The sequence below is a fragment of the Taudactylus pleione genome, unplaced genomic scaffold (assembly GCF_031769625.1).
Source record: "Taudactylus pleione unplaced genomic scaffold, aTauple2 ptg000100l, whole genome shotgun sequence".
Classification (NCBI taxonomy): Eukaryota; Metazoa; Chordata; class Amphibia; order Anura; family Myobatrachidae; genus Taudactylus; species Taudactylus pleione.
In genome coordinates this window covers 11,315,617-11,328,717 of record NW_028284502.1, presented here as the reverse complement: position 1 = coordinate 11,328,717, position 13,101 = coordinate 11,315,617, and the positions used below count along the sequence as shown (strand labels likewise).

The 13,101-nt window shown below is 44.7% G+C and overlaps 1 protein-coding gene across 3 annotated transcripts in view; it reads left to right on the top strand.

The window, feature by feature from the left end:
• DCDC1 (doublecortin domain containing 1) overlaps nucleotides 1-13,101 on the top strand; it is a 533,665-nt gene that overhangs the window by 476,532 nt on the left and 44,032 nt on the right. For all 3 annotated transcript variants that reach the window (XM_088470412.1, XM_088470415.1, XM_088470413.1), the window contains exons 30-32: nucleotides 5,233-5,347; nucleotides 5,435-5,605; nucleotides 5,959-6,144. In XM_088470412.1, coding sequence (XP_088326538.1) covers nucleotides 5,233-5,347; nucleotides 5,435-5,605; nucleotides 5,959-6,144 — 472 coding nt within the window. The remainder of the gene's footprint in view (nucleotides 1-5,232; nucleotides 5,348-5,434; nucleotides 5,606-5,958; nucleotides 6,145-13,101) is intronic.

Here is a 13,101-nt window from a genome sequence, read left to right as displayed (position 1 = left end):
AATTAGAGGGGTAACTGTTTTTTTTTTCAAAAAAACATTTATTGCATAATACAACAAGGCACCATTTTCAGTTATTGTACAATTTTGCTGTAGACCAATTCCTTGACTTAGGGCCTGATTCACTATGGATCGCAATATTGCGTACGCACGCAGTACAAATGCGATAGTAAGCTAATCCAGTGCGATCGCAATGCAAACTCAGCACTACATAAGGACGGCCACTTTACATTGCGCACATCCGTAATACTTAGCAGAATAACTAAACCATTGGTACAATCCAGTACCATCACAGCCTCACGCACGCACACTTGCACAAGCTTGACCTTACTCAGAAATCGGTAACAACCACACATGTTATGAGACCTCAGACTGCGTATGGCATCGCAGTGGCTAATTTATGCGAATGCATTGGCCAACGGCACTTCCTGCCAATCACTCTGCGATGGGTCTGTGTAGCCTATGCGATCGCAGTCCCCATCGCAGCAGCCGGGTCGCGCACTATGATGCCTACGCATGCGCTGTGTGAACTAATCGGCCGATCGCGTGCATATTCGCAGTTGCGTACGGTAGTGAATCCAGCCCTTCCCTTCACTAGGAAACCTACATTTAATGGCAAATATGTATTAGACATGTATTTTGCCATAAACATGGGTAAATAATATCCGTAGAAACATTGGCCCTCATTCAGAGCCACTTGTAAGCGGCAGCTCGTTCGCTCCGAGCGATGTTTGCCAAACTGCGCATGCGTACGGATCGTTATACGCATGCGCGAACCAGTCAGTGCGTCCGAAATTCATGTGCTCGCAAAATAGCGAATGCCTGCTAATTTGAGTGACGGGAAGGTGCTTGAAAACGGGGAGTGGAAATCAGAACGCAGGCGTGCTTAAAGGTCAAAACGGGCGTTTTATGGGTGTGCATATTTAAAACAGCAGCGTCATTGACCACGTCACTGGGTTTTTTTTAGCCAGAACTGCTCGCAAAATTGTGGTAGCAAAAACCAACCACAAGAATAGCGAGCAGCTCATACCCTGGTCGATGTACTCGATTAATCTAATAAATAGCGGACATGACGTAGGATGCGAGCGGCCAGGGGGCGTAGTTTCCCAAAAAACGACCGCAAGTTTTGTTCGCTCGTTCAGACCTAGAGGCGTAAACAGACCGCAAACAGCGAACGGTTCATTTGAATAGCCACACCTATTTTCTGGACGAGCGAGCGCAAATAGCGACCGGCTCTGAATCAGGGCCATTGAGTCCTAATGAACACTTAGGTATTTATTAAGAAACCTAGGGCCTGATTCAGACCCACTCGCGAGCGGCTGTCCGCTCGCAAGTGGGTCGATGGTGTGCACCGAGCATGCGCACGACGGAGGGAGCTCCGTCGTGCGCATGCGCGAGACGCGACGAGCAAAGGACTTTCCTTCACTCGTTGTGTCTGATCAAAGGGGGCGTGCTGTCGATGTTGATTGACAGCACGCCCCCTTTGGTGGGCGTGCCGGGGGCGTGCCTCCCAGACGGGGGCGTTCCCAAGGGAACGCCTACCATCAGAAGCCGGCCCACTGACATCACTAGTGATGTCAGTGGGAGTGATTTTGGCTCTAATAGAGCCAAAATCACTTCGGGCCTTGCGGTTGAGAAACTCAACCGCAGGCTCCGGCTCGCAGTGGCGATGGTCGTGATGGTCAAGACCATCGCGACCATCAACCTGCACGCTCGTATAGGCTGTGGGTGGTGACCCACAGCTATACGAGCGTCCAGGAGGACGCTCCATTTTTATGGAGGACGGCCCTCATTCAGAGCGAGCGCTCTGCTCAGAGCGTCCGGCTCTGAATGAGGGCCCTTGTGTATTATAAGGAATAACGCACACAGGGTCTAATTCAGCAGCGATCGCAAGTACATACGCACTGCACTACACATGTGCGGTGATCGCACTGCGATTACGCACGCAGATAGGAATCCATCGCAGAGTGAGGGACAGGATGTGAGCGTTTGGGGGTGGTGACTGGGGAGTGGTTGGAGAAACCCAGGCGTGTCTGTATGTTGGAACGCTGTTGCATGGGCGTGCATAAATTAGCCACTGCGATTGCCTGCGCAGCTTGAGAGCCTTATGCATGCACAGAGACTTGCTATTTCTCCGACGGATCAGACCTGCTGTAATTGTGCGTGACTGACCAATGCTCCCCGATGTCACCGATATATACGCAGGACTGCGAGGTATTACGGATGTGAGAAGGCAGTAGCGTGCGTCTCTATGCTGGCTGAGCTGTGGCAGCCATTAGCATATTTTCGCAGCTGCATTGCGTGCGATAACGCAGCTGCGATCGCATTTGCGATCCGTGCTGCATCAAGCCTATAGAGTGCAAATGATTCTGAAAATTCTAAGTCTCTCCAGAGATCCTGACCTGTATAAAAGCACAAGTCCAGGGGTTATAAGGTCAAAGAAGACCTGGCTTACAGTATAATGTCCTTATAATTTACAGCAGAACATACATTATCCTATATATAATGCAATAAGGTCAATTTATCAGTTTAAAAACAGCTAATGTTAGCTAAATTAGATTTGGCTAGAGACTAGCTTACTAGTTTTGCAATTTTTAAAGATTTAAAAAAAAAAAAAAAAAGAAACCCAGTACACAGGCTGATTCAGCAGAGGAGGGAAGTCCAGAGCTGGGCACAAGCGACTGTACAATCCCGTCCTGCTGCAATTCTAAAGCTGCAGGAAGCGTCTGAAGTAAAGAGTCAGCATCTGCAATCCTAGCTCTGTGACCGAGACCTCAGCCTGGGATCACCATCGCGATGTTGTACGGTACCGGCCAGCTGAGTAAGCCTCTTGGACGCTGACCCTACCCTCATCCCCAATAATTAGCATTCTAACTTGCCGCGGATTCAGCTGTCTCCGCAAGTGGCTGTACTGCTCCTTTTCGGAGCAGGGAATCTTTTCACTACTCCTTTCGGAGCAGCGACGGGTCACCCATGCGTACAAGAGCCCCGACGTCCGGCGGAAGGAGCCGGACAGGGGTGGAGGGATCCAAAAGAATCCCTCTTAGTACCCCGGACCTCCTTCCCATAGGGAAGGAGTGGGTTGCGATCCACATGCGGGAGCATTCGCCATCTGAAGATGGCGAATGCTACCTCACTCAAGCTCCAAAAATATTGTATTTTCAGAGCTTGATGAATTCTGTCCCCATACTAGTTTATGGGGACAGCGGGCCATTCCGCCGGAGGAAGGTAAGCAGGGGATATCTGTGATACTAGTGTATGAGGACAGCGGGCCATTCCACCAGAGGAAGGTAAGCAGGAGATATCTGTGATACTAGTGTATGGGGACAGCGGGCCATTCCGCCAGAGGAAGGTAAGCAGGAGATATCTGTGATACTAGTGTATGGGGACAGCGGGCCATTACGCCAGAGGAAGGTAAGTAGGAGATATCTGTGATACTAGTGTATGGGGACAGTGGGCCATTCCGCCAGAGGAAGGTAAGCAGGGGATATCTGTGATACTAGTGTACGGGGACAGCGGGCCATTCCGCCAGAGGAAGGTAAGCAGGAGATATCTGTGATACTAGTGTATGGGGACAGCGGGCCATTCCGCCAGAGGAAGGTAAGCAGGAGATATCTGTGATACTAGTGTATGGGGACAGCGGGTCATTCCACCAGAGGAAGGTAAGCAGGAGATATCTGTGATACTAGTGTATGGGGACAGCGGGCCATTCCGCCAGAGGAAGGTAAGCAGGAGATATCTGTGATACTAGTGTATGGGGACAGTTGGCCATTCCACCAGGGAATGTAAGCAGGAGATATCTGTGATATTAGTGTATGGGGACAGCGGGCTATTCTGCCAGAGGAAGGTAAGCAGGAGATATCTGTGATACTAGTGTATGGGGACAGCTGGCCTTTCCGCCAGAGGAAGGTAAGCAGGAGATATCTGTGATACTAGTGTATGGGGACAGCGGGCCATTACGCCAGAGGAAGGTAAGTAGGAGATATCTGTGATACTAGTGTATGGGGACAGCGAGCCATTCCACCGGAGGAATGTAAGCAGGAGATATCTGTGATACTAGTGTATGGGGACAGCGGGCCATTCCGCCAGGGGAAGGTAAGCAGGAGATATCTGTGATACTAGTGTATGGGGACAGCGGGCCATTCCGCCAGAGGAAGGTAAGCAGGGGATATCTGTGATACTAGTGTATGGGGACAGCGGGCCATTCCGCCAGAGGAAGGTAAGCAGGAGATATCTGTGATACTAGTGTATGGGGACAGCGGGCCATTCCGCCAGAGGAAGGTAAGCAGGAGATATCTGTAATACTAGTGTATGGGGACAGCGGGCCATTCCGCCAGAGGAAGGTAAGCAGGAGATATCTGTGATACTAGTGTATGGGGACAGTGGGCCATTCCGCCAGAGGAAAGTAAGCAGGAGATCTGTGATATCTCCTACTCTACCTTCTTGATGAATGTCCTGAAAACTTAGGCCCTCATTCAGAGCCACTCGCTAGCGGCAGTACGCTCGTTCCGAGCGATGTTCGCACATCTGCGCATGCGTACGGTTTTTAGTACGCATGCGCGAACCAGTCAGTGCGGCCGAAAAACATTTGTACGCAATATAGCGAGTGCCTGCTATTTTGAGTGACAGAATGAGGCGTATGTGGGTGGTAACAGGGGAAGGTGCTTGAAAACGGGGAGTGGAGATCCGTTCGCAGGCGTGCTTAAAGGTCAAAACGGGCGTTTTATGGGTGTGCATAATTAATATAGCAGCGTCAATGACCACGTCACTTGGTTTTTTTTAACTCAGAACTGCTCGCAAAATAGCGGTTGAAAAAACCAACCACAAGAATAGCGAGCAGTTCATATCCTGTTCGATGTACTCGATTAATCTAATAAATAGCGGACATGACGTATGGTGCGAGCGGCCAGGGGGCGTTTTTAAGAAATAAAAGAGCGTATGTTTTGCTCGCTTGTTCAGACTTAGAGGTGTGAACAGACTGCAATGTGCGAACGGATCATTTGCATAGCCACCCCTTGTTTTTGAACAAACGAACGCAAATAGCGAACGGCTCTGAATGAGGGCCTTAATTTTTACAATTGCAGGTGAAAATATTAATTTAAATTAAAATTAAGTTATGATGAATTGGCCCCTTAGGGTCTTCGTTGGTGCTTTGTACTCATATTTTCATAATATAATGACTGCAGACCACTAAATTAATTAGCAATTATATGCATTTGTTTTGCACTTTTCCAGGACCTTTCATTTGGCTAGTAACGCAGACTTGGTGCTGGCCATCTCATTGCCTAAAGTATACCCCGGGCTAAAACAGACAGACCTGAAGTTGGCAGGATGTCCTGTTATTCTCCAGGTAAAACCTGCTGATCTGTACTAGTCGCTTCTATAAAAAGGTCTAATTGAAGCACCTTGTTTTTATAAATGTATTCTTTCATTGCAGAAATATGAAGAGCACGTTAATGGAGCAGCCAATCAGAAATGGGGTTACAGTGACAGTAAGAAAGTCATAAGGGCATTTTACAGTGACGCGCTAGATAAGGAAATCACAGCAGCCAATCACACTTCAATATGTACGTTCACTGTTACCAATGCTGAGGAAATAAGTCAACCAGTAAGTAATCATGGCGCCACAGTTTTCAATTTCGCATACGGTATACCATTCATTTCCAAAACACAACAGGACTCCATGGTTTTCTGACTGTACAAGACAAGTCACACTTTGTTAGACTGTAGTAATAATTTAAAACAGCAATACATATAAAACACTCGGTGGCGTCATTGGCCGCAGCAATGTGTATCTCATGCCACAAAACGCTGTAGGCGTGGTCAGCTGGCAGGTTGTGTAGTAATAATACAGCACATTAGAAGCCTAGATGTAAGCAAGCCAATACGATTTCACTTGCATGCTGTCAGTCACTGATAATGAAGTGTTCTATTTCTGATGGATATTTTCATGGATTTTAGGGCTATATTTTACTGTCTCCAACACACAACGAGGGACTGATGACTTGTGTGTCTTGTGCCAGAACTTTAAGGCCAGGGAGAGATGTGAGGAAAGTCACAGCCGGCACGCTGTTTTCCTGCGCCTCAGGACGGAAAGGGTCAAACCTCAGCCCCCTAGGACCATTCAAATGTCTTCATATCAGAAAGGTAACATAACTGCAGAAGGCACTTATCTGGGAGTTTAGCAACTGACAAACTATTAACCACTTTACTGAGGATTTTTTTTCCCGGCAACACCGGTGAGAAATTGTCGGATTTTTTTCTTCATTTAATATAGTTTAAAAAGTCTTTTTAAAAATATATTTAAATTACAGATGAGCGGGTCCGGTTTTCAGAGAACCGGACCCACCCGAACATTGCAATTCTGAGTCTGATCCAAGAGCGGCCCGGGTTTTCCCGCCTGACTCTGATCTCAAAAGGTGGCAAAACGTCATCATCCCGCTGTCGGATTCTCGCGGGTTTTGGATTATATAAAGGTTCCCGGGATTGGTGCCATTTTCACTCCGGCTGTGGAGAGAGAAGCTAGCAGATGTGTAGTCAGTCACGGTCAGTCGCTCAGTGTGTGCGTCCAATCGGAGTCTTGGCCTGAAGGCTGCTGCTGTGTTGTCCGTTGTCCATAAAGGGGCTTAGGCTGCAGTATATAAAGGGGGGCTTCCTTCAGTGGGTGCTGCAGCTGCTGTGTCACTTGTCCTGTCAATTAACTGTGGCTGCTGCTGTGTTGTTGTCCTGTCCTTCAGGCTAGGGCTGCAGTCCACAAAGGGGTGCTGTGTAGTCCAGGGGGGCTGCTCTGTCAATCTTCCCCAGTGTAAAATAAGTGCTTTCTTTCTTTCTCTTTCTTTCTTTCTTTCTTTCTTTCTTTCTTTCTTTCTTTCTTTCTTTCTTTCTTTCTTTCTTTCTTTCTTTCTTTCTTTCTTTCTTTCTTTCTTTCTTTCTTTCTTTCTTTCTTTCTTTCTTTCTTCACTATGTTTTGTTCAGTGACACTGCCGGAGTTTATCGTCCACGTATTTGTTACTCTGCAGGTGGTCTGTCCACACTCAGCAGGGGTGCTTTGTTGTCCATAAAAAAGGGGTGCTGTCTGTGTTGTTCATCAAGGGACTGCTGCCTCTTTCAGGGGTGCTCTTCCCCAGTGTATAAAAAAATAAAAGTGCTTTTTTTATTTATTTTTATTTATTCTGTTCGTGTGTGTTAGCAACTTAGCTGCGTTATTATTGTTTGGTGACACTGCCGGCCAGACCGCAGTTTATCGTCCACGTATTTGTGATTCTGCAGGTGCTCTAGCAGCACTTCCACCAGCAAGGCCACCTCATTTCTATTAGATGTATAAAGATTAAAAAATCTTCACCAGATCAAATATGTCTTTTAGGAACTGAAGAACTTGATCCTAGATTGATCTTCCCTCATACATTTTTTTTAAGAATGAAAACATTCAAATAAATTAATTAAAAACTAATCAATCCTTCCGTCCTTTCCCTGTCTTCAGTCCATAAACATATTCCTTGTCCGTCGGGCCTCTCACATAGTTAAGGAAAACATGCTTGGTTTTTAAACTTCCTAGGGGTCGTATAGTTTATTAAACTGCCATCCTGTCTACCACTGCAATGCCACTCTGTGCCATACTGGAAGCTGAACTGCCACATGTTAGTGCCGCCCACTGCTGTCGCTTAGCTTAGCCAGCTAGCTGGATGCAACCTTTTGGCCCTAAACTAGATGAAATCAATATTGAGAGCTGTGAAGTGGTCAAAATTGACTGGAAATAATTGGAAATAAATGTTATTGAGGTTAATAATACTGTAGGAACAAAAACAGGCCCAACTTATGTGATTTTAGCTGTTTTTATGATTTTTTTTAGGAAAAATACAGAACCAAAACACGCAAGGGGTGGTTTTGGCAAAACCAAATCCAGATCCAAACCACAAGGAGACACAGAACCAAAACCAACACACGGGGTTTTTTTTTATAAAAAAAAATAGAACACCTCCTCATCCCCATAGTAGTAATTTAATCTCTGTTTTATAAACCGAGCACCCCTTCTGTAAAAAGCCAGTTTTTTTGCACACACCCCCCCTCCTCCTAATTTTTTTTTCATTATTTTACCCCCTCCCCCACCAGCATCATATTACTTTGATTACTTTGATTTACCCCTCAACCACCCACACTGATAGTAGATTCTCTCAGGGGTATTATCTCCCCCCCTCATGTTCAAACGCACATGCACGCTTGCGTTCCTTCGACCAACCAAACGGCACTTCATGTCAATCATTTTTCTGTGGCTCTGCATGTCCGCTGTGTTCGTTTTCACGATCGCAGCTACAGGTTCGTTGTGTAGCCTTCCCTGTCTAACAGCTGACTCCTCCCCGCTGCTGAACACGCCTCTCAACTGTGGTCTGGCTTGATCTGTGACAGCTTCCTGTTTCCGGCTCCGCCTCCCCATGAGTTCTTCGACTGTCATTGTCCTGGCTGTGTGTCGCTGATCTCCACAGGCAGTGTGGAGTACGGGTCCCCCTACATACCTTTCCTCTGGTTGGTGGTCAGTGTATGTAGCACTTTTGTCTGCTAAAGGCCATATTCAATTAGAGGCGAAAAATCAGTTGCCGGACTTTTTGCCGTCATCTGAGCTTTTGTTGGGGATAAAGTAACGGGCACGTGCCCGCGTATCCCTGTATTCAATTTGGAATCTGCGAAAACGGTACCCGGTGGAAAGGTAAGTAGCGAAAAGTCCTGTCACTTTTGGGGAAATCAGCCTGTCACCCCCCAAAATATGCACTAACATGGGGGATCACTATCGGTACTCCCGAAAAGCCTTGCTAAAGGTATTTAGGGTTCTTAAACGGTCTCTACAGGTGCTTTAATACACCTTTAAAAAAGTGGTGAAGAATAGTATTTAGCAACATTTTTTTTTTAAAAATAACTAGTCCCATCAAATTTGGAGTACATGAAAATAACTCCCTAATTTGAACTTTAAAAATTCTTTAAAAATCCACCTGCCACAACCAACCCTAAGTCTATTTCGCTAGTTTATAAGTTTGTCCCCCTAACTTTTTTTTTTTTTGCCCCCAAAACGAAACTTTTTTTGGGGTGTTCTATGGAACATTTTAAATTTTTTTTTTACACAGATTACTTTTAGGAGATATTCCAAGGGGTGCAGGGTACTTTTTTTTTAAGTCTGCACCTCAAAACCCCAATTCTGCACTTTTTTTGCCACCTATTTTATGGTGAAAAGTTATCCCCAGTTTTTGACAAAGACTTTTCGCACCTGCGAAAAGTCTTTGAAATTGAATATGGGGAAAAGTGAAAACGGAGAAAATGACGTCATCGGCGATCAAGTATCGCCGATAACCAGGGCCGCCATCAGGGGGGGATTGGCGGACCTCGAGTCCCAGGCCCGGAGACAGCGGACAAAGAGGGGGCCCGGGTGCAGCAGTGCTGCAGTGTCAGCCACGTACAGTTGAAATACAATGCCGTCAGCTGCATGTCATTTATGTGCCGCTGCGAGCCAGCTGTAGCTTGCAGACTGGCAGCCAATCAGGAGCAGCCGCTCCTGATTGGCTGCTGGTCCGCAAGCTGTGATTGGCTCACAGCCGCGTCATATTTGAAAAGCCAATGCACGGATGCAGCGCTACTACCAGAGCCACCCGGGGCCCCCCCTCTCTCTGCTCTCTCAGCGCTGATTCTGGTTGGCTGGCTGCACCAGCGCAGCCAGTTGAAGAAATTCTAAAACAGGTACCCTGCTGCTACTCCTCCCCCCCAGTCCACCCAGACCTTCCCTGCCCTGCCGCCCCCTGTTCCAGCCATTCTTCCTTGTCCTGCCCCCCCTCACAGGTCTCAATAGCAATAGTAGTAAATAAGAGAGACACTGCTCCATATAGTTGATTAATCAACTATATGGAGTAGTATGTCCTTATTTACTACTATTGCTAATAGGTATGCTAGTAGTTATTTACTACTATTGCTAATAGGTATGCTAGTAGTTATTTATTACTATTGCTAATAGGTATGCTAGTAGTTATTTATTACTATTGCTAATAGGTATGCTAGTAGTTATTTATTACTATTGCTAATAGGTATGCTAGTAGTTATTTACTACTATTGCTAATAGGTATGCTAGTAGTTATTTACTACTATTGCTAATAGGTATGCTAGTAGTTATTTATTACTATTGCTAATAGGTATGCTAGTAGTTATTTATTACTATTGCTAATAGGTATGCTAGTAGTTATTTATTACTATTGCTAATAGGTATGCTAGTAGTTATTTATTACTATTGCTAATAGGTATGCTAGTAGTTATTTATTACTATTGCTAATAGGTATGCTAGTAGTTATTTATTACTATTGCTAATAGGTATGCTAGTAGTTATTTACTACTATTGCTAATAGGTATGCTAGTAGTTATTTATTACTATTGCTAATAGGTATGCTAGTAGTTATTTACTACTATTGCTAATAGGTATGCTAGTAGTTATTTATTACTATTGCTAATAGGTATGCTAGTAGTTATTTATTACTATTGCTAATAGGTATGCTAGTAGTTATTTACTACTATTGCTAATAGGTATGCTAGTAGTTATTTACTACTATTGCTAATAGGTATGCTAGTAGTTATTTACTACTATTGCTAATAGGTATGCTAGTAGTTATTTATTACTATTGCTAATAGGTATGCTAGTAGTTATTTATTACTATTGCTAATAGGTATGCTAGTAGTTATTTATTACTATTGCTAATAGGTATGCTAGTAGTTATTTACTACTATTGCTAATAGGTATGCTAGTAGTTATTTATTACTATTGCTAATAGGTATGCTAGTAGTTATTTATTACTATTGCTAATAGGTATGCTAGTAGTTATTTACTACTATTGCTAATAGGTATGCTAGTAGTTATTTATTACTATTGCTAATAGGTATGCTAGTAGTTATTTATTACTATTGCTAATAGGTATGCTAGTAGTTATTTATTACTATTGCTAATAGGTATGCTAGTAGTTATTTACTACTATTGCTAATAGGTATGCTAGTAGTTATTTATTACTATTGCTAATAGGTATGCTAGTAGTTATTTATTACTATTGCTAATAGGTATGCTAGTAGTTATTTACTACTATTGCTAATAGGTATGCTAGTAGTTATTTATTACTATTGCTAATAGGTATGCTAGTAGTTATTTATTACTATTGCTAATAGGTATGCTAGTAGTTATTTATTACTATTGCTAATAGGTATGCTAGTAGTTATTTATTACTATTGCTAATAGGTATGCTAGTAGTTATTTACTACTATTGCTAATAGGTATGCTAGTAGTTATTTATTACTATTGCTAATAGGTATGCTAGTAGTTATTTATTACTATTGCTAATAGGTATGCTAGTAGTTATTTACTACTATTGCTAATAGGTATGCTAGTAGTTATTTATTACTATTGCTAATAGGTATGCTAGTAGTTATTTATTACTATTGCTAATAGGTATGCTACTTAGACCTGTGAGTGCCGCAGAGCAGAAAGCTCCCTGGTGCTTACGAGTGCCCAGACCCTACCTGTCGTTAAGCTGTGGGTGGTAACCCATAGCTTAACGATCGACAAGGAGGCGGCCGTTCAGGATGCAAGCGGCCACTCTGATTCTGTGCGACCGCTTGCATCGACCGCCTCTGAATGAGGTCCTCAGTCTCTGTTAAGTGATCCTCTTTACTATGTCTGGCAGTGAGAGTGATATGACTAAGTGAACCCCTATTAAACTGCTCTATAAAAACTGTACAGCGGTGTTAGGGGCAGGGAACATAGCCTCTGAGGAGTTATGTTTCCGGTGCTATACTGCCCCGAGTCCTTCTGAGGCTTCTGCCGTTCAGCAGAAACCGCCATGGGAGTGCTTTGCAAAAGCACTAACAACCATTGCAGGGCGTTTAGCAGGCCCTGCTATGTGTCCACAGTTCAGTTTTCAACAACAGCACCTTTTGCCAGCGCAAAACCTGCTGCAACCTCCTACACCTTCACAGGTGTTGTCCCCTCAGTGGGTTAATACAATTCCTGCTATATAGCAGGGTGCGACTGAGATACATCAGCAGGACGCACCTATCAGCAGACCAGCTAAAAGGGTCTTGCTACCGTTGCAATGTTCTGTATGGGATGATGATGATGTGTCATTTGATGATGGACTGCTTCTGGATGAGTCTGACTCTGAGCTACCTACTCTGGAGGTGGGGGTCAAGTCTAAAATATTTCAGGGCTTATACAAGCTGTAAAAGCAGCCCTGATAATTGAGGAGGATGAGCCTCCTGCGTCTAAATCTAGGCATGTATATTTCATTGGCCATTTGCTGGGTGGCTCGGGCCATGGAATATTGGTCTAATAGCCTTGAAACATCCTTAGTCTCTAATGCTACCAGGGAACAGCTGAATCTGTTGGAAATCTCAGAGATTCGGCTACCTATATAAATGAGGCAGCTTTGGATATTGGCCTACTAAATGCCAGAGTTTCTTTGGCGGCCATTGCGGCTCGCCAGTCACTGTGGCTCCGTTCTTGGAGAGCTGATGCGGAATCCAAGAAGGGGTTGGAATGTTTGCCTTATGACAGTAAAGTCTTGTTTGGCCCTGATTTGGACAAGATTGTAAATACCTTAGCAGCAGCTAAGTCGGCTTGTCTGCCTTCTGCTCCAGCTTCTTCAGGGGCTCGGACTCCATCCTGTCGGACCTATTGGACCCCAGGTAAGGCTAGAACTCAGTCCTTTCCCAGGCCATCCACCAACAAGAAATCTGCCAGACCTAAGAAGCAGCCCTGGAGCACCGGTTTTCCGTCTCCTTCAGTGTGAGAATGTGATTCTAGTGTGTTTCAGACTTTCTCTCTCTCTTTTAACCTCCTCTGGCCTTTGGCTTGCTACGTAACTGAGGAGCCTGCGGCCTGGGGGCAGGGTATAGAGGGGGGCCCCATTGCAACCTGGGAGAAAAAAATTTAACTTCATGGTGCCCGGATGTCTTCGTCATCACCTATACCCCAAGGTTTCCTGTGGACCCTATAGAGATAACAAGGGTAAGTTCTTACCATATCTCTTCTTTTTAGAGGCCATAAATAAAAACGTGTAAAATGCAATTTCCATGTTTACTATATATATGTTG